This window comes from Harpia harpyja, chromosome 1 (genome assembly GCF_026419915.1).
Source record: "Harpia harpyja isolate bHarHar1 chromosome 1, bHarHar1 primary haplotype, whole genome shotgun sequence".
In the NCBI taxonomy this organism is placed as follows: domain Eukaryota; kingdom Metazoa; phylum Chordata; class Aves; order Accipitriformes; family Accipitridae; genus Harpia; species Harpia harpyja.
The window spans coordinates 9449314-9473507 of NC_068940.1; the positions used below are offsets into that span (position 1 = coordinate 9449314).

Genomic DNA, 24194 nt, shown 5'->3' on the forward strand with positions numbered 1-24194 from the left:
CTCGACCACTGCTACTATTCTTGTGTATTACCACTTACTTCTCTGCCCTACCTCTTTCTTTCGAGGAGGCATAGCAATTCTTAGCTTCCTGTGTTTGCAACCAGCAGGAAATAATGTAGGATCCTGAATAAGAAGTCCAGCTGTTTTGCATTGTAGTCTCCCTTTTAGTGGCACCTGACAGTGAAGAAGTCTGATGTCTCTGCTTTTTGCACTGGAAATAGGAAGAAGCAGCATGTGTTTCATACAAGCTTTTTCTGATATGAAAAGGTGAAAAATTACTATAAAGAGGAATTAATTTCTTTTTTCAGATGAGGACCTCCAGACAGCTTAGCATCTGCTTCACAAGATGACATAGAAGATTATAAACTACAGCATTATTTGATGAACAGAGAAAGCTGTAGCGCTTTGGTAGCGAAGCAGGGGGGACCTCCCCAAGTTTCAACGTGGAAAGCAGGGTCAGACTGCACAGAAAAGATTTTTCCTGGGGATGCCTTTAGGTGTATGTAGGGGTGGGTCAGAAAGCAGCTAATTGTGGGATGTGTGGCAGGGATGAAGGAGGCCGCACCATGGACAGAGGTGTGACTGAAGGCTGACTTCTGAGCTGGCCAGGACACTGAATGGGGAGCTATCCCCTGGCCTTCCCTGGACTGCAACACACTTGGTGTGACAGCCTGGACCATGGCTCGCCGGCCGCAGGGATGCCTGCCTCATGGCTGTGTATCTGATCTGAGTCACACTGCAAAATGTGGACAACCCAAAGCAGTGAGAAGGGCAAACCTTTTGCCAGGAGTTGTTTCTACCCTGAAGTTGCATCTAGGATGACCTCCAAGCCAGCAGGTCATAGTGAGAGCATAGGCAGTGTTAGATCTAAAGGATTAGAAGCATCTAAAATACATAACAGGTAAAAACTGTAAAATTTAATAACAAGCAGCATACTTCTTTGGTTTTGCAATGTTGGTTGTTTGTTTTTTTTCTTTCACTTCAAAAAAATAAACAGTTCGAGTTAGTAAATATTTAAATTCCTAATAAACTAGACTAAAAAAGTAGGTAGTAGATGTAAATGCTCCAGACTTTATGAAGTAGACCCTACTCCTAATATAGGAGTTTTACAACTTTAAAGTTTTACAACTTCTATTGACTTCTAACAGGTTTTGTACTGGTATTGTTAAAGACTTTCAGACTTTGAATTAATGAGGCTTTAAAGCATATGCATAAGTTCTATTGAAATTAAGATGCAACTTTGGCATGTCTTTATACAATTCACTGAATTCATTCCCTTAGTTATTGACAAGGGAAGCAGCAAAATAAATAAAAGCTGCAGTTAGAGATTGACACATACGTAATAGATGTCAAATATGTGTTGCATTACCAGAGTAAAAGAATGGTGTTTGTAAAATAATGGCATTTTGCATAAATAATACATTACCAACTCAACAAATTAATTATCCTGAAGAAGGAATTATTATTATTATTATTATGTCTTCTGAGCTGTTTCAAAGGAATGTGCACTGTTCTGTGCTCATCAGGATCCAAAACCTTTAAACATTACCTTTTTCCACAATAGTTAATCCTGGAGTGACTCAACCAGACAATGATAACACATGCAGGCACGGACCCACTCCATCTACCCGCAGTCTGGATGCATCGCTGTTTTGCAGCGAGTAACTACTGCCCATTCCTGTGATTTATATTTCTACTGCTTTACATTTCTGATTAGTTTTCAGTGTTTTTGCTAGGTAACTACCACATGTATCCAACGGAGAGGGCCAGCCCACAGTGAAATCAAAAGAGATGTTTGGAGACCTTATTCTGCACAGTTCTGCAATTTAGGACTGTATTCCCAGTTCTTAGTGTTACAATAATGTAATATCTGGCCATAAAACTATAGGGGATGTCAGTTTAATGTTGCGAAAAGAAGAACACTTACCTTTATCAAAAATTTCTTTCAGCACTCCTCGTTTTATAAGCTCCTCTCTGCTTTGCCTCATTGATATTTTTCTTTCCAAAGCTGTAAGCAAAGGAGAAGGGTCAATATAAATAGAAAAAAGGGAAATGACGATTTTAAAAGGCTCTATGCCTTTTAAAGCATTTAAAAAAATGCTTGTTCTCCACTTCAAGTCAGTGGCAAATTAGCATCTGAAAATAAAGGCTACTGACAGTCCAGAGAATCCGCCTGCTGCTATAGCATGGCCATTATTGACAGAAATGGCTATGGACTGACTGGTTTGAGGGCATGTCTGCACTCCCATTGCTTAATTTTGACACACAACCCAGGCATTTCTGTGGAGAATTAGAGACAGCAATGGGAGAAAAAAGCAATTAGTGCAGAAGCCAGAGAGGAAAAGGCAAGAAAGGAGGCAACATGAAGGATCACACCAATGAAAGACATGGCCATGGACTGTCCCCAGGCCACGGAAGATGACTGGCACCTCTGCTGCCTGGAAGGCAAGGCTTGTTTGCTACTAATTCCAGTGAGAGCAGATCAAGGCATTTGGGACAGTGCAAAAAAAGCTGTTTAATGGAGCCTTTTCCTCCCTGGAGGGGGGTTTTCCCCAAAAAAGGTGTAAATGAGGGAAACTGCATGAGAGCCACTGCAATTTACACCAGGTCTGAAGAGCCCAAGTCCTGTATTGGCTGCTTGGAGACTGTGGTCACTGGGGCAGCAAAACAACAGATAGACATTTCATGTTTGTTTAGTTCAGCAGTAATTAAAACAATGTCCAATTAACCAAAACACCACAAAGGACATGCATTCAGGCAAAGAGCTGAAAGCCAGCAAGCAAGGGGCGCAAGAAGTGATGTGCAGGAGTGGCTGCAACTGTGTGTGCTCTGTGACAAACAAGCCTGTGCCTGCCAAAAAAGAGGCACAGTCAAGGGTGAATCGCTTTTGCCATATGCTCCCCTATCAGACCCAGCACAGATGCACACACATACAAATGAACTGGGACTTAGCATCTCCAGTCTGCCCAAGGCAGATTTAAAGCAAAAGAGGCTTCGAAACCCTCTCTCCATACCTGAAAACATGAGGGTGTAACCTTTTCTGGCCCTGCTGCATGTTGGCTGTTCCCACAGAGGCCGATATACTTGGTGAATTAGCTATGTTTATACTGATGCACTGCACTCATTGCAACTTATTTGCTGTCAGATACTTATGGCTTAGTATGAACAAGGCCAGCTCTGCTTCACTCTTTTCCATAGGATAAATTTAGTTTTCCCCATTTTTTAAATCAGTTTTGAACATGTATTCTTCAGGACAAAGGTGGCCAGTAGGTACAGTCAGTAGCTAATAAAAACCCTGGTCTCCCCTGAACACACCCTCTGAACTTCAGCATCAATCAGAATTAATGGCAGGTCCCTTTGCTGAGGCACAAGACCCCATATGCATTAGCCAGCCACATGGTACAGTATTATTTTGGAGGCTGCTAACACAACAGCCACAGAATTTTCCAGAGTGCCTTAGCCCCATTTGAAGAAGCGCTTTAGGCACCTCACTGATGTTCAATGAAACTTCGATTTCTAAGTTTCTAATAATGCTTTTGAAAAGAAATACCCAACAATCAGACTCTGGAGTCACGTTGCAGACTGCTCCCCAAGCTGCCTTTTCCCTGCGCTGAAGGGGCCTTGCTCTGGTACAGCATTTAAAGCTTTTTCCTCTTCCTCCTTAAGAATAGCTGCTCCTCCAAAAAAAGCCAAAACAAGCTACAGCTAACTCTGCAGCTTTGTCCCACCAAAGAAACTGTTAAAACCCTGATTGACTTTAAAAAGCAATTTGGCGGCACCCAACACCTTTTCCAACAGGTCTGAGAATGTGTAATTTTATGTTAGCGTAAGCAGTGAACAGCACCCAGTCTGTCCCAGCTTGTTCTTCAGTGGGAAATCAAGTTGGGTGAAACAGCAGCAAAGCAGCAGTTTCTGCATATAGACAACAGCACTGCTCACAAAACAAAGACACTGATATTTCTGTACTTTACCATAAATAGCTAAGTAACAGATACACATTTTACATACAAATTCACTGGCACCCACCCGGGTTCACCATCTCACCCTCCTGCCTAGTCAACAGCTGGCTATGCAAGGTAACAGCACTACTACCGACTTCACGGCTAGAAAGTCCCACCTCATTATTAAAGTTGTGGTAAGAAACACGGTAATTTTGTGGGTTGGAGTTAAGGCTTCTGGGGGATCAAGTGCTAAATAGGACTAGCAGGACATTCTAAAGAAGCGCAGGAGCACCTCTCCCAAAACAGTTGCTGGGGAAGACACTCAAGTATTGACCAAGACTTCTCAAAGTCATGGGCTATTTTTGCAGTCTAGCAGAATTTCAAAGACAGAATATATATATTTGGAAGACTGTATTTACATAGGCTTTTCAGACACTCCCTTTTAGTGGTAATCTGCTTCTGCTCAAGAATGAAAAAAACCCACAACCCTCCAGTTTGAAGCTCAGACTATAACAATTTTTTCAGTTTCTAAATCCTTTCTAAGTAGGTACAGGACTTAAAGTATTAATTATTTTCCTACTAAGCCAGTTTAATAAGATATTTAGAGGAAGGGCATGCTGGGCTAAGAGCAGCGCTGAACGATAACAACAGATGTTATAGTGAAACTATGGAACATGCTGCCTTCCTTTAATGGAAATCTTCCTCCCAAACAAGTCTTGTACATTTAAGTGCATGAACTACTATGCTACTGCTGGATCAGATGGAAGAAAATCACAAGCGCTTAGATGCAGAACTCATTAGGATCTAACAGCCTGAACAATGAAATGTTTTACTCGGCCTGGATTTCTCTGGCAAAGATTGCCAGTTCTTTTATGAAGGATTTTCTTTTCAAGCAGAAAGCTGATACAAAATAAATTCATTCACTCTCCACTGAGAAGGGATCCATTCACAGCAGAGGATAAATAAAAACCTCTGAATTAATCCTTGATTCATGAGAACCTTGTAAATTCTGTGATGGGGAAAAATTAAATATAATTAATATTTAACAAAAGATGTATTACTTCATTGGCAATTTTCCTTGGTGATTAACCTCATTTTTTTCATTTGTACAGTCTTCCAGGAGATTAGAAATAAGCATTAAGCCCCCTTTATGGGGTCTACTTATGCCAGAAACTGGTTATCTTAACAAATTCACCCATTCTCCAAGAAAGTCTCAGTTACTAGTTTATAGAAATGAGCGTATGTGTATTTTATGGTGTATGCTTACAGATTTTGCCAGTGTGCTCTGCAGTACGCTGTTTCTTTTAAGCTCTGATGAAGAAACAGTGGGAAATGTTTTTATTAATGTTTCTGAGCTGGTGTTTTTGAACTCGTCCCTCAGGAGCAGCACCTCTCCATTGTTCAAGCTGAGCTTTATCTCTGTGGCAGACTCATTAAGATCAGTAAAGCTTGACAGGGTCAGGAGTATTTCCTGCCCCTCCTTTCTGGAAATCAAGTACAGTTTTATCTTTATTCCTTTAATAAGCTGTTGTGCTCTGTGATGGCAGTGATTGTGGGCTGCTTCTCCAGCTGAGAAGGTGAAGCTCGCCACTGCCTCTGTGCCAAGCGCTTCTGCTGCTCCATTAACCAGCCAAAGAGGCGTTTACGTAGTCAGGATGTATAACCTTTCTGTCCCTCCCATCCTTCCCTCCAAGACAAAAACATCTCAGATGAACTCTTCCAACCTGCATCTATATGAGAATAAACTGGCCTCCTTTGCATAACTTGTCATGCTGCTGCTTAAACCAAGGGGCGGACTAAATAAACAAGTCCTGCCCTTTCTTCTTATCAGACAACCGAAACTAAACCCCAGCCTGTGCTAGCCAGTTGAATCTTAACCTTGCTTTTATATGAGGTTGCCCTTGGCCTTTATCTTAAAAAGCACTGGGGATTGTTTTGCATGAATTCCTCCTTTCAAATGCCACTATAATTTTCATGATGATTTTAGGAAGCAAAGGTCATTACAGCAATGGAGCTTAGAGCAGAATTATATTTGGATTCAACAGGCAGAAATTTGCTTTGCTAATAATTCAGATCTGAATAATTAGAAACAAGTAAACCAATTGCTTTGCACAGTGTTAAGATAAACAACCATCAATATTTCCTTCAGACTTGTAAGGAAGGAGAGATTTTCAGATGTGACGGATTGTGTATCAAACCATGTTACATCATCTTGAAATTCTTCCAACTATGGAGACTTTCTTGATAATCAAATGGAGCAGGATTCATCTGATACAAATTTTTAGTGTGGCCTTTTGCCTCTGAGTTGGCCTCATATATTAAGAGCAAGTCTCAGGCATGATTGAGCTCAACCTAATGTAACCATCTAAACCAGGCTGAACTGCACCTTGGAAGTGCCTGATAGTCTTTACTGACCGTAAAGGAAGCTAAGGGTGAGTAGCTGAGATAAAGATGCATAAAATTAGGGCTGAAACGACTCCTGAAATCAAAATTGACTGAAGAGGGTAGTTTTAAGAAAAGAAACGCTGCTGCAGATGAAGTCTCGGATGGAGCTGAGGAAAATGTAAATGTGTCAGCTCACACAGAGCTCCATTAATTTTGGGATTGTTTCAACAGCTGTGGCATGACACCCAGCATTGCTGTTGTGAGCCTGAGGTTTGACCAATGCCAAAACACAGCTTGGTTGAAATAACTGGTTTGCTTTGCTCAGTGCTCAATATGAATTTTGCTTGGCCTCAAACACTCATAAATCTCCTGAAGCCTGAGGGAAGAAAAAATATTCCAACAGGTTTCTGAATCTTTGAGAATTAAAGTTCCTTACAGAAGTTTGGGGTCTCTCTATTCTCAGCCTGGGTTTTCCTGTGATGGTACCATCTACAAAACCTGACTGAGACAGATTACTACCTAGAAAGGATTAGGAGCCCCTTTTTGTCTGTGATGTCCGCCCGTGACATTTCTTGTTCTGACTGTAGCCTAGCACTCCTGTTCTATGAGATTACAAATCAAGTGAATATCAGTGGGGGGAAGATGTGTGGGTATCAAAAGTTAAGCTTGATTAAAATAAATAAATAAATAAATAAATACCTCTCTAAATCAGGTGTCACTACAGTAGTTGACCAAATAAACCCCTTTCAGTACATGAATCGTTTGGAAAACTTCTGTGGCATGTACAAGACAGACTAACAAAACAGGAACAAAACCCAGCATTGATGCCACACTGGAGGAATAACTCAAAACACTCTAGAAGCAAACCAGTATCATTATTATAGAAGTGAAAAAGTGAGGTACAGACAAGTTGAAAAAACTTGGCTTGTCAGCTGCTAGATCAGTAGCAAAGCATTAACAGCAACTGTTCTGTGGCCAGTGGTGATCACACTATGCTAGGAAATGATCCTTCTAGACTTAAAATTTGTTAATCTATTATTAAGACAAATCAAATAGGAAAAAGAGGCCAAAATGAAAAAAACCCCAAACCACTAAACTCTTACTAATTTTATTTTATTTCCAGTCTTGCAAGTAACACTGGATTTATTTTAGATTATGACTACTTAAAACACAGAGAAGATGATATTAGGGCATCTTGCTTCCACTCAAATTCAGATCAGCTCAAGACACCAGTCCATCTCTGGTTAGAAGTGCTGGACTAGAAGCCTGGTAAATCTTCATTTGCAACATGCAAGCCTTTGAAATTACACAGTAAAAATATACACATTCCTTTGAGAATGCAGGATCAAACCTAAAACCCCTAGTTACTAACCAGAAGAGTTTAGGAGGTGTAACAGTTGCCACACCTGGTAACCACAGATAAAAATTCAATTCTCTCTTCCTTACTGATGGTGAAAGAAAGTAAAACTGAGGAAGAAGCTGAAATCAGCCTTAAGAAAACTCTAGATTTATACTGATCATTACTACACGTAAACTGCCAGAGGACAGACTTGGAAGGAAAATGGATGCAAAGTTAAATCTGTAAACAGAGAATTCCAGGAGCTAGTCAATATACTGCAAACCACATTAAGCGAAGATCACAATACAGTAACACAACTCAGAAATGCAGCATACAACCAAGAATTCAGCAAACATGAGGAAAGGCAGAGAAATTAAATCTGAACAACTCTACCATAATTAACAGAAGGAACTGCACTAAAGAAATCAGAAACCTAATCCAAGAGCAGATGGACTGTAATTTTTTCATATAGGACTGGAAAAAAAAAAAAAAAATCAAAGAAGCTGCCTTCCTAGGGAAACAACTAAATTTCAAGCTAGATCCAAGGAAACCCAACATAACGGATTTCACAGGTCAAGCAGAGCAAGCCTGGCAGAAGATGAATACATGAAAACAGGAGATAAAACAAAAAATTCAACAAATATAACAAAAGGTGTTTGAAAAAAATCTAAGAAAATGGAAGTGAAAACAAGACTGTAGACACCCTTAAGAAAAATGTTACCACCCTCAACTGCCCAGCTAATAAACAGCAAACCAGAACACCGCTGTGTCAATGAACTGTGATAGTCTATCAATAGTATTTTGGAAAGACTTGCATTTTCATCCCCTTTCTACATAATTGCTTTTCTTGTCACCATTGAGAAGTTGTACAGCAAGTTAGGGAGAAATTCAGAAAGCTGAGCAGAATATTGAAAAAATGAAGAAAATACATTCCTCCTGTTCTTCCCTCTGAACTGCTGCACAGCGTTTTCATGAATTCCTAGGTAATACTAGGTCAAGAACTGGAAAGCTGAGCCACCAACAGGTATTGCTTTCCATAACTTAATGAAAAATGAGGCTCTGTAGCTTAATTAAAGAAATTTGCAACAAGGTAACATAGCATATCTTAGAGTACACCTGCTCTGCAATTACAGTGTGATTGCAGCACAGAAAGCCATACCCTGGGCATTCTGAGTATCTATAATTTGGGCATCAAAAACAGTAATGAGGGGGTGGTACTGACTTATTTGAAGGCTTTCATTGAAGTAAGAAACCTGGCAGGCTAGAACAGCCCGTGCTGAAGTCCATACTGCTACCAGCACCCTAAATAGCTATAGCTAGATTAAAGATAAATTGAGCATAGCTATCACCACCACAGTTCTTACTGCAATGAAGCTATGTCCCAAGTGCCAGCAGAAGGGAGCTGATGCAATCCTTCTGATAGGAGATCCATTCATGTTTTCACATGGCCCACCAGCAGATGAAATGATGGTTTCTCCTACGGGCTTCTGTGTTACAACATGCAGAAGTTGTAGCATCAAAGAAACAGTAAGAATATGGGTTCTACCCATCAAGCCTTGGCAACCAGATAAGTGATGCCATCTGAAAAATATATGTAGGAACATCAGCAGCAGCTGTACATCCCAAAGAATGGTTGCTTTTTACAAGTGACTCAACTCGCTTTAGGCACCTTGAAGTCTCAGATTTCTGTACGTACAACAAACAACAACTATATTAAAAGCAAATTAGCAAAGAGCTGGGTGAGATATCTGCAGTGTGTTTCCCTTACCCTGAGAAGATGGTACCCAGACAGATGATACTGCAGTAGGGATCTGCAGTGTCATCTGTAATGTCAGAAATGTCTATTTGCAATATTCTGCTGCACAATAGTTCAAGGGACCTTCCTCAAAGCAAAAACCAAAGCACCAGCATGGTGGGCATTGCTAGAATAAGATAATGACTCCTGCAACTCTCTGCAGCTGAACAGAATTCTCTCCAGAACAGAGTTTACACATGGGATATAAATAACCAGGCAAGCTGCTGCTTTTGGATTTGCTCCTCATCAGACAACACATCCAGATAGCAAAACACAGAGCACCATTTACAGAAACAAGTCTAGCAGATGTCAGGAAACTGGATTCTCCAGTGTAACTTTGAGGGTGAATTTGTCAGTTTTCCTGGGACAGAAAAAAGAGGGGAAAATATCAAGACAGAACCAAAACAGTGGCAGGCTGATAAGAAGGGAGGAGGAACGCTTGGACAGACCACCAGGAGATGACAACCAAACTACTGGCCAGTATTTGGGCCCCTTGTTTGCCAGCTGGGAGGATCACCTTGCTGATAGAAGAGAGAGCTGTACTCAGTAAGACAAGCAGCACAACTCTTTCTATAGCAACAGCCAACTGTTCGTTTTACAGCTTAAGTTTACCTTACAGCTGTAACTTTACAAACATGTTGCCTGGTACCCAAAGGCAGACAGACGTGTAAAAACAGTGCTTTACTGCTAATGAAATCTTATTTTGGCTACAGTGAAGAAAGCTTGATCTGCCGGATGCTTCTATTTCACCAGAGCGGGATTTGGGATAGTTAAAAAAATACCCGCACATTACCCGAAGTGTGTATTTACACAAACAACACTGTTGTAGTAAATTACAGTTTAGGAAACAGTTCTTCCACTTATACTGAAATAATTAGTACATAGCAGCCTCCCAAACAGACACACAAAACAGATGGATAGTTGTGTATCTGTGTCCACATGTACACCTATTTAAAATAAATGTTAGCAAGCATAGCTTGCAACTGAGAAATACCTACTTAAATCCAAAGTTGGCTTAGCATCTTTTTGCAAGAGAAGCTATTAAGATTTCAAATACTTCTTGGAAACTATCACTACTTTTCTACACCCAGAAAATGTCAATTAAGCACAGGCAAATTAAAAATGCATTTATTAGTGGAATGAACTGGCATCAACCCTTCAACACAGACCTCTGTTAGGAGCCAAACAGGAAATCATTCATTTAATACTTGATTATAGAAATGACTGAATCACAAAGCAACAGACACTTCCTCCAAAATAAGAAGATTCCTGAATTGCAGCTGTCACATCATCCAGCAATTATCTTTGGATATTTCCAGCTTGTGCAATGGCACTAGCTGGTTGGTACATAATAGACTTAATGCTGAAAAACCCCCAAAGTGTCTTTAACACCATTGTCTTATCACCCCAAATAGTGCAGTCTACTTTCTGGTTTGGAAGCTGATAATAGTTCAAGCTACAGTAAAGCCACGTGCAATTTCAGTATGTTTTACACATTTGAAGTCTTCATCTGATACTAAATGATGTGAGATGAAATTCAACATTGATAAAGAGCAAAAAAGACATTTGGGAAAAGGCAGCCCTACACACTTAACAGCTAAATTAGTCATTCCCACTCAGAAGACAGCACTTGGAAACTCTACGGAGAACTCTCTGAAAACATCATCTTAATGCTTGGGGAAGTAAAAAAGGTTACAGAATTATTAGGAAATAAATACAGCACCTTTGGGCTACTGTACTAGTCTGCAGCTAATTCAAGTCTGGTTATCCATCTCCGAAAAGATACAGCAGAACTAAAAATGTTATGGAAAAATGGAAGAAGAATGATTAAAGGGATGGAGTATCTTGTACAGGAGTAAAGAGTAATAGTGAAACTGTATTTTTTTTGACATCTCTTCTTTTATACCAAGGTCCTGGTCTCCTGATATTCACAGAAATACATGGTGACTGTCACTTAGGCTGTGCTTGCATTAACCAGATAGTTCCCTTGAAGGAAAATCAAGGCACAAAACAGGATAGCCAACATCAGTACACATATTCTACATACCATCTGGTGGGAGCTGCACCAGACAGGGCTCCCTTGGCCTGGCATAGCCCTTCAAAGCATACCCACAGCCCTTGCACTCTTCTGCACCCAGACATGAGGGTATTTTCATGCCAGAAGGGCTTTTGCCTTCTGAATGTATGAGGTGGTCTTTGGCAGCAGTGCGAGCTCCTGCTCTCATGCAGTGTGGTCACGACCCATTGCTCCAGATCTGGGGCCATAACAACATGGAGAGACATGAGTCAGTCTGCATCACCTGCCCTCAGGACCACGGGCCACGCTAGAGCAAACACCAATACAGCAAACTACAGAACAGAAGTCTTCACCCTGCAAAACATGCAACTGATGGGGAATACAACAGAGGTCTATAACACCATGAATGAGCATTCACTCATAAAATGCAAGAAATAAGGAGCACCCAACAAAATGATAAGGGTGCATCTGGAAAAAAAAGGAGCTTTTGTATACAATGTCTTTTTTTCATTGTGGAATTAACTGCAAGAGATATCCATTAAGGCCAAAAGCGTAACTGGGTTCAAATGACACAAAGCAATAGAGGATAAATCCACACATGGCTTCTTAATTTGGATGCAGCTTTTGGCTTATGAATTTCTGAGTGCTGCAATCTGATATGTTATGTGAGGGGACCAGATAAATACATACTTACCCTGCTTCTTGCATATGGTTTTACTAAACAGAACTGTTGACTGCAAGAAAAGATACTGGGCTACACGGACTTCAGTTTGATCTATGTCTGTCCTTGAGTGTATTTATCTTTAAAGGATGTGTTTAATGAATCAGGAGAAAACACCCTCGATCCCAACACACAAAACTATACACTTTATTCAATTATCTAATTGTTGGGAAATGTGCAAAGGCATCTAATTTGCCTTTGAAAGGAACTTGAATTTTATCTCCTTACCATGCATGTCAGGGGATTTTTCTTGAGTGATTAAATCAGACCTGTTAAGTAATACAGAGTTCAACATACTGGCATCTAGAATTACAAAAATGGGTTCAGGTTTCATGGCCTGTGTAATGCTGGTTGCAAAAGTAGCTTACTAGCTAGTGTGGCATGCAGGCTTAGAACCCTTTTTCAGCATGGGCTTCAGGATTTTTCATTCATTAAGTCCAGAGAAAGCTAAGATTCCACCCCCCCCCCCCCCTTTTTTTTTTTCTTTCAGATCTAGGAAGTACAAGAGTGTGTGCTGTATTTCATGTTGGACAAATCTTAACTATTATTAATTGCTTTCTGACACTGCAGTACGTGAAGTGCCAATGGAATGCGAACCTGAAATCTGAAATTCTGCCCAGTGTTGGGTAATGACCTGACTGTAGATGGTTTTTTAATAAAGAGAATAAAGTCAAGCTGTTCTGCAGATTTTGACTAATGCTTCACAAAAGAATCACAGAGAGGCTGCAAATCACTGCTGCATGGACAATTACAAGTTTGATAAAAGTTGACACTATCTTGAAATATTTTCATGAAGATTATCAAAATGCCATTATGTTGTTATAAATACATTAATTAAAATATTAAGGAAGTAGCTTCAAAATTCAGATATAAGTGAAGAAATACTACAATTTAATGATTAACTCTACCTAAGTATTCTTCTGTTCAATTTTATCCTGGTCTTTTTTTACATCAATAAGATTTGGATGATTTATTTTTGTGAAAGTTCACTTATTTCTGTTGCATAATGGCAATAGATGTCAGTCTATTTCTGCCATCATAATTAGTTGCTGTGGAGATGGCTGAAATATCATGGATTATTATAATTGCAAATGAGGAATAAGCAGCAGGAAAAGATGACATTGATAATCTGCAAATATTGCAAGGTTCCCTGAAACTAGTTAACTACAAGATATTTGAATTTGCCACAGTAAAGAGCAGGCTTACACAGTATGGGGGTGGTGTACGTTTCAGATGAATACACTGAAGAAACACAACAGTTACATATGATGGCATCTTAAATTTAGCCTACTGTTAAAGCAAAATTATCATGCAACTCATGCATCTTATGATTTTGTTACATATAATTTTGCTTAAGGCATATAGAAAAGCCACTTACAGTATTCACCTTTATTACTATGACATAAAAAACCCCATAGCAGTAGTACATAAAATCAGTAGGTGTTATCCTGAACTAATATCCTTTGGCAGATAAATGAAGGAGAAACAGGTGTTCAAGTATCTGCATGAAAAGTGGCTAGAATTACCCCCTTGACGTAGTTCTTAAAAAGGCAAGAATCAAACTGCATCTTTCACTGGAGACTAATGAACCTCTTGGAGGGAGGAAGGACAAAGTAGACAAAACTAAAATTCCTGATGTACTATTTTACAACAGAACTCCTTTGCATTATGTTGTATTTTGCTGTAGGGCCGGCTGGCACTCCAATCTGCACCTCAACTGTGTAATGAGAGCTGCATAACTGATTGTGTGTAATGATGCTGCCTTCATACAGCCACTGTGTGCACTTTCAAAATGACAGCATTATCAAATCTTTGCCTTTTCTGCCTCAGTAGCATGAAGCAATTGGCCTGCATTAAAAAAAAAAAAAATCCCCAAATTATGCTTTTATGAAGAAACAAACTTTTTAAAGCTTGACTGAGCTAAATACCGAGCTAAATACTCTCTTATGTATTGCCGTTCAGAGCTAAGTTGCTGCATTCTGAAACGTGAAGGGAAAGTGAAAAGCATTAAGGGAAAGTGAGAAGCAGCTGTTTGTAAAACAAGATTTCTTCCCCTCTCTGAGCATAGCTGAGTGACTGATAGCAGAATTATATTCCCAAGATTACCATGCCATTATTTGGATAGCTTTTTAAACACCAAACAAGTATCCTGGCATCTTATTAAGATGATAATTTAGGTGGACTGACCTATGGATGGTAGAGCCTCAGAATACCGGTGGATTTATACTGATTGAGCAACCAAATACTCAGTGTTTTTAGTATCAACAAACCTTCTGAGTTCAAAGATACTGGAATAGAAAGATCTCTTGTTTGTCTGAAGACAAACTAGTACGCCCCGTTCTGACCCACCCTGATGGCCAGAGAGGAGTTCACATCAGTGGCTTAACAAGGCAAAACCCCAAACACACTCACCTGCTGTCTTACCCATTTATTGTACCTTTTCAAGCCACTGTTGCTGATGTGGTAGCCTGATAATTAGGCTAATTTGATGTGAACCCTCTTGCTTTTAAACTGATTTCTTTGTATGTATTAAAGGGCTTTGCTTAGCAGGCAATTAAACAAATAAACATAAAACTGAAAATGCATCTGGTTTGGAAATGTTCTTCTCTATGTTTATCAAACCAGAGACTGCACATCTCCCATCCTCTCATAAAGGCTGGGCAGGATGTGCAGTGTCTACCTTTTTTCTTCTGCATGCTAAATAAAACCATGAGGCACAGCTGCATACTGCAGCATTACACATCAATACAGGTCTGAGGGATGCTCTAGTAACACAGAAAGATCAAGATTTACTGAGAACTTTTTATACTGCCAATTCAATTAAAAATTATAGGCCTCCTACTGTTAAATATCAATAAATACTAGTACAGTTCTGTGTCCAGTTTGGGGCTCTCTGGCACCAGAAAGACACTAACTGGAGCAAGTCCAGCAGTGACTCACCGTGACGGCTGAACATGATGTGCAGGAGGGGCCCAAGGGAGGCTGGGTCTACTCAGCCTTGAGAAGTGAAGGCTGAGAAGAATCCGACAGCCGTCTGTCACTACCTAATGTGAGGGTATAGCAGGGGCAGAGCCAGCCTCTTCCTGGAGCTACATGGAGAATGGACAAGAGGCAATGGACAAATTGCAGCAAGGGAAATTCTGATCAGATACAAGCAAAATAAGTCCTCACCCTAAGTGTAGTCAAACGTTGGAACTGGTTTCCCAGAGTCTCTGTCTCTGTGCCTTGGAATATTTAAAAGTTGACTGGGAAACCTACAGTAACTCCAGACATGGCCCTGCTTTCAGCAAAGGTTGGACCAGATATCCTCCAGATATTTTCCAGTCTGCATTAGTCCATGATTTCTATTTAACAAAATTTAAAAGTGCTGGAGCATGCAGGGACACACCACACTGATGGATCATGCTGATACCACTAACTTCTGCTGTATACATTATGACACCCAACAGGTTCCACTGCTTTTGCACTAAAATGGTAAATGCCTTAAAAGCCACACTGCTAACCTTATGCTTCTTTGCTTACAAAAGCACACCACTTCATCCCAACTGAGTTCAACTGAAGTTATGTTTCTTTTCGAGTTTGAGCCTTTCCTTGCACTGCAGTGATACTGCAGCACACCATATGCATCCTGAAGGCATCATATCACACATCCCTCTTGCCCTTTCAGCAGCCCTGTTGAACACAGTAGTGGCAATCCAGTGGCACTCTATTTTATAAAAAAGTCCAAGTTGATAATCTTTAGAGCAGAATATGCATCACGTTTAGAAATGAAAATATCTTTAATCCCCGTCATTGCAAATTTTAATTAAGCCAGGTTTAAGCCCAGTTTGTGAGTATGAGACTTAAGCTACTACTGTAACAATAAATGAAGTCAAGCAGCAGAATAAGCAATTTGATGAGGGAGTTATGAAATCATTAGTGAAAGCTTTCAGACCAACACTGACCTACACACGGTTTGAGTAACAAGTGCTTAGTACGGCTTGGGATAGGAAACAACTCCTTAAAGGATCTTTAAGTTACCAGCTGGCTCCTGAAAATGGATACCACTACTACTCCTCATTGATCTAATCTGTGAGGTGATACAGCTGTGTAATTTCCATGGACCCAGGTAGCAGTTTCCTGAATGTCCTTCTGCAGCGATGAAGGAGTAACACCTTCTGCACCAAAATCTCTTAGAATGGGTGAGACTTGGTACAGGCCTGATGCTGTAAATAGTTAATTCGATCATGTCACTTAATTCTTATGTGTGAGCTATTTCTTTGTCATAAGAGACATCTTTCCTATAACAACTGTAAGGGCTTCTGCAGTGAGTTCTCCCCACACTGACTTCTCCTTTGAACTGCAGTTTTCCACTGGATTTGATTTGTGTATCAGTATACGCTTTCTTTAGTTTTTCTTTTTAACTGATTTGTGATATTATTTACCCCAGCAATTCTCACATCCACTACCATATAAAAACATATTTGCATTATGCAGCTGTACAATGCAGCAGCATTTTGATGTTAAGTCTCAGAACGGTGGTCACCGCCAATCTGAAAACCAATTGCTTCAGAAGCAATGGTCTAGATTCTAGGCCAATGGAGGTGACCGTATGTTGCAAGTCATGAACTCAGAAGTTTAGGCAACTCCTCCCAATTACAGATACAATAATTAATACAGCTGATAACTGACTGAGGTTAGAACTTAAAAGGAGAAGACTTCAGTCCCTCCTAAGATTTCAGGCACCCTTATGTGACTGGACAAGGAAATGGGACCAGGAAGTGCACAGACTTTCTAAACAGAAAACCACCACAGATATACATTATTTCAGCTTCTTTAAATGAAATGCAAAGGTTTGTTGGGCTTTAAGTTTAGGGAAAGGTTCAGAAAAATCTTTGTTTTAGTGGAAAGAGTATACCTGTTCATATTGTAAGCCATGTGGATTAACAGGAACTTACTATGAACTTGGGTCTCAGTCCTGGTATACTTCTTCAGATGCCTCTCCCATTGACACCTATTGAAGCTTTGAAAGCTCAGAGTTCTGCAAGTGCAGCTCCCTAGACTACATAAACTAACTATTTTTTCTGTTCCCCAAAACCCTTCAGATATAATTGCAGTCTTTACAAAGTACTTTAAGAAAAAGCTCAAGAGCATCAGACTTCTAGGGAGTCTCTCTTGCCTTTGGGATGGGATTTATTTGCTGAACAGTAGCAAATAGTTGTCATATTTTTTCTTATTTTGTTGTTTATTTAATAGGTACTGTCTGAAAAATAAATGAGATGTCAATGCTGTAGTATTTCTAAGCTTCAAAGGTACTAGCTTGGTCAAACAGTCCAGACATGCCCATGAATATGGGCAGGATTTCCAGACTGCTTTGTGGTATCTGCCATAATAATAACCATGCATAATAACATGCATAATAATAACTATGCAAACTGACACCAACCACAGAAATACATGATTATTCCCGAAGCCAAGAAATAAAACAGTGCAGAATGAAACGTTACCAAAAAAAAAAAAAGTCCAGGGAAAAGTAGAAAATCAAAAAAAGATTTTTTTTTTCCCTGGGATTCAGATGACATATTAGAGTTTTGAAGGCTCTATCTGAGAAAAAGCCAAGGGCTAAACACAGTGGCGGAGCTGAATGTATGAAAACGACTGAGCAGTTATGGGGTGGGTTCTTCTTGCAAGCATCTCTTGTGTAATGCTTAAGAAGTAAAACCCTGCAGGACTTAAAATCTGCTTAGCATTATCTTGAATATTTTGGAGCTCAAACAGCCTTTTATCTTGTCTTTTAGACATCAAGGGGGAGTCAGGCAGGTGTGACTGTTAAGTATCACTGTAGGAAAATATTCAGTCAGTATTATATACAGAGTGGAATGAGGCACATTCACAACAGGCTTACTGCCCTGGCAAGGAACAGAAGATAATTAAATAATTATGATTTTATATTTTCAGAAAATTATTTAATGACACTGTATTTATTTAGTCAATGGATAGATATGGACATGCCAGCTGGCTTTCCTCCATCTCAACATATTATAGTGAGTTCTGACTTTTTTTCAAGAGTAAAAATAAAGGCCCTATTTACGTAACTAATTACTACAATCACGGAAACAAATCCTGCTCTCATTACCTTTTTAAATTTTAGATGAAATTTCACTAGAGTTCCTCTGCTTATTGCAGATATAAATCGATGCAGTAGGGTGCACATATTTTTGCATTACTTAAATTACTCTAAACAATGGTGTAAGTTGACAGTTCAAAAAGTAATTTAAAGGGGGACAATCTCTTTTTTTAAAAACAGTTACTGTTGCTTGCCCTATTTGATTTTTTTCTTGGTACATAAAAAGGCCTAAAAGATATAGAGGTGATCAGTATTTCCATACTGTTGTTTTCGTTTCATCTCAGAAATATCAGGTAAAGAAATGCTTGGTTATCTCTGGTTTTGTTAATGAACTTTTGAGGGATTGAAATTATATTTGTTGTGTAATGCTATTGGACTTTGTAAAACCATTCTCTTTCCCCAGTTAATCATACATGTTTAATTGATGCTACAAAGAACAAACTTTTGAACAGATTTGGTAAACGTTTTTTACCACTCTGTTCTTGAGAGGACATAAGTTGAACTACTCAGGATAAGTGTCTTCCAGGGCAGATAAAATCTGCATTTTTAACACAGGAGAAAATGCAAATATAAATGCATAATAATCTCCATCTTCCTTGTAAATGTAAGAAAATGGAAACAGAAGTCTGCCTCCCATTGTAGGTCACTTTTACCCACGATCAGACACCAGAGCTCAAAGGAAAATCTATGATGCATTTGATTTCCCACATTCTTTATAAAAAAGAGGCAATTTTTTTTCAAGTGACACTGTGTTCTGCTCTATCCCTTTATTTTGGCCTGGCATGCCGTAAGAAGAGCAATCACAGTAACACAAGCATTAGGTACAGGCTCTGACAACCAAATCAAACATTAACAAATCAATTGTCACATTAAAATTGCTTTTGGTATTACATCTTTCATCAGAAAGACAGTAATACATCCTGAGCCTACATAAACAGATTACACAGCCACCCCTGAAGTGCAGCCAGTACTGGGGTGGGAAGCAGTAATTGTGATGTGCTAGCAACCCAATACAGTGACTTTTGAGGAAATGCAAAAAAAAAAATCAACTGAAATTGCATGAGCAAAATATGAAAGGGGAAGGCTGAAAAAAATGCCCAAGATGGAACTTGATCCAAAGGCTAAGTTTTTCTTGTCAAAATTTCTAAGGTATCTTCACTGACTGCAAGTAGTTGTTAATGCCTGCCTTCCTCTGAAACATAATCCTTAGCAGTATGAGTTCCCTTAGTGATGTAGTAAAGCTATAGTTTAAGTTTGGAGAATACAGTGGATCCTGTAGCCAATTAGTAACTCTTTCCACAGCTCTGCTGGTTTCCCTAAAAAGGACGTAAACCACAAGGGACAAACAAACATGAAGAACCTAACCTTCACTACGCAATAAGAGCAAAACCCAGATGCTCCTTCAGAGAAGCACAGACCCTGCATCATAATATTACTGTGTTAAAGTAGGTGACCATGCTCCTCTTCCCTATGGCTTGGCCTTGAACAAAACTGCTCTAGGACTGGGCATGTACATTGACAACAGCTCCAAAGGAAATTATCGTAGCAACTCTCATGATGTGCAAAGGTAAGTGCACAGAACAGATGCCAGAAGTTGGGGAAAAAAAGATTAATTCTGGCTTAGATATTTTTCAGAGCTTTTCAAAATAAAAACCGTATGTGAATTTTCTTGGAGAAAAGAGATGAGCTAAGCCTGTTTGGTGAAATCTTGATTATTTATGAATTTGCCCTTGAGGGAATTCACTAGCTTACCATGTTTGCAAAGCAAATAGCTTGATAATGCAAGAAAGTTTTCCTAGCTTTTCCCAAAGTGTGTGTGCAAGAAAATATGATAGAATTCAGCTTTCTAGAAACTATGAATAAATAAATATGTAAATATGGGAATTTTCCTTCTGGCCAATTTTGCTAATAGCGGTATTTTGCTTTTTGCACTGCTATAGTCCCCTAAACATATCCTCATATTCACATAGAACTGTGTGCTGCAGCATTATTCAAAGTAATGAACGAAGAGCACCACCATCAGTGGGTGTTCATTGACTGTGGACTACTGGTAACTCTCATGTTTTTTTATAAAAGAGAAACAGGAGTCTGCTTATTTCACTGAAGTGACAAGGGGTGCAAAAAGAATATGAAAGAGTTGTTCACATCACATTAACTTAACGACAAAGCTATGGTGTAGGGCCAGCCTTCCTTATACCACCAACACTGGCAGCCTTTTAACCATGCTTCCTAGAGTGGAGAGGTGATGTTTTCCATTGTATCACAATAGTTTTGTGTTTTTTTTTTAAAAATATAATTCTTTAGATGTTTTGCTGAAAAATACTTCCTCAAGCCAGTTTTTATGAATACAGTTAAATACTTCCTTCAAAATCCTGCAGCTTTAGAACCTGACAAGAGGATGAGTCTGGCTCAAAGGCTAATTGTATCCAAACAAAATTATCAAAACCCAGGCAAGCTAGCACCCTCTTACCAGGAGAGACAACCATACCAGGAAGAATCATTGTTTCTTCTCTCTTTGCTGAATTTGTACTTTTTTTCAGGAAGATTTTCCTTTGTCATTCTTTGATTCTTTTCCCCTCCTTCAGTCCCTGGAAACATGCAATAACTACACAGAGGGCAACTGGAGAAGAGGGGAGGCAATTGCTTTGCCAGGCTGATAACGTAGGTGCTCTATTGCTTTTCTAAATCTAAGCTTGAGTACTCACTTTTTTCCCAGGCTCCCCAGTTTTTGTAAAGTTTCATGAGGTTGTTTTGCTGAACTCATAAATTACAGCACAACCCAATTCTCTTACCCCACGAGGTGCTGTGCTGTAATTAATAAATCATTTGCATTTCAACAGCAGCTTCTGTCAAAGAAGATCAAAGAGCTCAAATATTAGAGTAGTGTCTTAACATCCTCTCTCTCTGGTACTATTCCTATTGGAAATCGAAGGCAAACTCCACATCTGCGCTTGGTGCTTGATCCGTGGATAAGGCTCCCTCACCACCCTCGGGCAGCTAATGCTGGAGGAAGGAGCACTGCTGCCCTTCTGCCCCACAGATCTGGTAGGATGGAGCATCACTGCCCTTCTGCCCATAGTTCTTGTAGCAATATGCAACAGGATCACTGCGCAATATGTTTGCCCCCCACACAAAGCATTCCATTGCTTAGAAAGTGGGAATACAACTCATATTTTTACTACTACCCCCAGCTGATAATTTAACTTTAGTTGTGACTCCCATAATTTCTGTGGATGAAGGAACTGATTGTACTGTTTGAGTGGTTACCATCATTATCTGGTTAACTTTGCTGGTTGTATCCATAAAGCTGGCCAATAATTAAAAATGGCAGTAGCACCCACACCTCCAGCAAAACTAGTTCGATACACATCCCAGAAACTTAGGGATTGCAAGATTAACTCTTTTGAAACGAAAGCATTGTTTCCTTTGAAATTAATCCAACTTTAGTAAGTAAAAATATCAGGATCACTTGGCATTTTTAATATTTTCAATCTCTAAATGTACAAGTAAAACACACAGCTTGCTGGGAAAACTGAAACATGATGGTTTTCACATGAATACTCATTTAAGGGAGGAAAATAAGCCTGTAACCTTAGTAAGTTCTGTTTCAGCTGGCTGAAAAGTACCATCTTTCCTACACCCTCTAACATTTGTGATGCCTCTGCTTTCTTCAGTAGAATTTAAATGAGGAACAAATGGTTTCAATATAAATAAATAAAATGTTTAAAATGTCTAAGAATCCTTTATGATCAAAGACAGTTGATTTAAAAATACCTTAGCAAGCCTCTTTCTAATTAGAAATATTAACCTTTCTGCCTGGAAATAAGCACGCATATCATGGCGATTCCCTCAGACAGGTTTGTAATGAGAGGTTCAGTAAAGGGGAACCCAGTTTAAATGAGACAAGAGATAAGGTAGAGTGTTGTCCTAATATGAATTGCTTTCTCTTAAGATCGCATTGCTTTAATATAACATTTTTATTTAAAAAGACCATGTCACATATCTCTGCCTGAGTATGAATGCTCAGGGTAAACGCTCCCACAATGCAATTTACTACTGAATTTAAGGAATTGAATAATGACAGATTTTATTAGCCCAGCAGAACAACCTTTACACAGGTTTAGTTATCTGAACTCTGTTCATCAAGGACATTTTGCAAAGCGGTAGAAGGTCGAACTCCTTAAAGGCAACCTCCTTCACTGGGAAGAAAGCATTGATTATTTCCTTGTCTGTAGGGGTATTACTGGGGTGGTTAACTGAAATACTCTGTAGTGTTACAACCAAGTTCAACTGGACCACAATCCAAGTACACCAAGACAAAAATAACCAAGCCCAGCTTTCAACTGACTTCACCTATGATTTTGCTGATTATTAGATGTAGCCCCTGGCCTTACTTTAGTACCTATTAGTAAAAATATCTTAAACTTATTATCAACTTAAAACCCATTCTATCTTGAATGACTTTATTATTATCCTTCCTCATGGAGTCACACAGTTCACATCAACACAACTGTTGCAATCCCTCTATTCTGTTGAAATAAAGGAATTCAAGAAAGCAGAATGTTTTGAAATTCCAGAGAGAACATTTCCCAAAGTCTTACCAAAACATCTCCAGGACAGAGGCATTTAAGGGCTCAGGAGCTTAGTTTCACATTTTAATTATAAATGGTATCTTTTAGTTAAACACCATAGTGTTTATCTTCTGGACTGAGCTCTGTAGGTCAGGACTCAACTTTGCAAAATGGAGAGAAGGCAGTGAAGAGAGCAAGAACTTCAAACTCCATCAGCCAGGTGGCACCTGTCCTAAGCAGCAAAGTTTGAAGACTACCTTTATACAAAGATGCTCCTTTTGCCTTCTCCCTGCTAGCTGGTGACTGCTAGAGCACATCTGTCCAGCTGTGTCCTCTTCTCTAGACATTTATGCTTTATGGCTGAGGAAGAAAGAAACAGCATGAGCACTGCTTGCCAGGAGGGAGGTCACAGATCTGATTTCTCTCTAGGGCTTTGTTGCAGTACAGACTCAGACAGGAAAGAAGCGGCTAAATCTTGCAGAGTTGTGTTGGCAAAGCAAATAAACCCTAATAATCTTCTCCATAGTCCACGTCAGGAATCTACTGCTAAGAAAGTGGAGATGAGGTCTGTCCCATACTCTCAAGGGTCTCAGAGAAGTAGTTGAAAGGTGAACAGTGTGGATTACAACAAAGCTCAGTAAAATACTCTTTACTCTCTTCCTGGACCATGATGGCCTGGTACCCGGTGCAGACAGGGGAGCTGTAATTTTGAGTCTCCAACACTTGCACTGGAAATTTGCAGTTTGCAGCCCTGAAAAGGCTAATAAATTTGCTTATTAGCAACCTAACATCATATACTGAGTAGGAATGCATTTCAACATAAAGCACACTGCACAGGTGATCCCACCCATCAGGTTGAATGATCATGGATTTGATGACTTACTAGAAACACTACTAGACTTACGCATTTCAGATGTTTTTCCATGGATCTTGAGGAAAACAGGATTAAATAGGGATGAAAGGGAGGTAGCTGCTGACAATGCTACTTTAGAGGCAATCTGGACTTTATGAGACTGTGCATACAGGTGAGACACTCCCCCCCCCCCATCTTGGTATGCCTTCCTGAAACAATCCGTCTTTAAAATGTTACAAACAGCTAAGCAAGCATTACATAAGAAGATGGCAGATTGGTTTTTTTTTTTGCCCTGCAAACTTTTGCCTCACCATATTAAATACAATTATAAAGCATTCTCCAGATTAAATGTTAAAGAGGTCTAATGCTCCATCTCTTACTTCTGGCAATGAAGAGCTTAATCTAATTAAAGCCATGAGCTGAATGTGTCTGCTGGTTCTAATCCTCAGCAGTTTTATTGTTAGGT

At 39.5% G+C, this 24194-nt stretch overlaps 1 protein-coding gene across 5 annotated transcripts in view; it reads right to left on the reverse strand.

Moving 5' to 3' along the window:
* PHACTR1 (phosphatase and actin regulator 1) overlaps positions 1 to 24194 on the reverse strand; it is a 310398-nt gene that overhangs the window by 77153 nt on the left and 209051 nt on the right. For all 5 annotated transcript variants that reach the window (XM_052816285.1, XM_052816100.1, XM_052816445.1 and 2 more), the window contains one exon: positions 1928 to 2008. In XM_052816285.1, coding sequence (XP_052672245.1) covers positions 1928 to 2008 — 81 coding nt within the window. The remainder of the gene's footprint in view (positions 1 to 1927; positions 2009 to 24194) is intronic.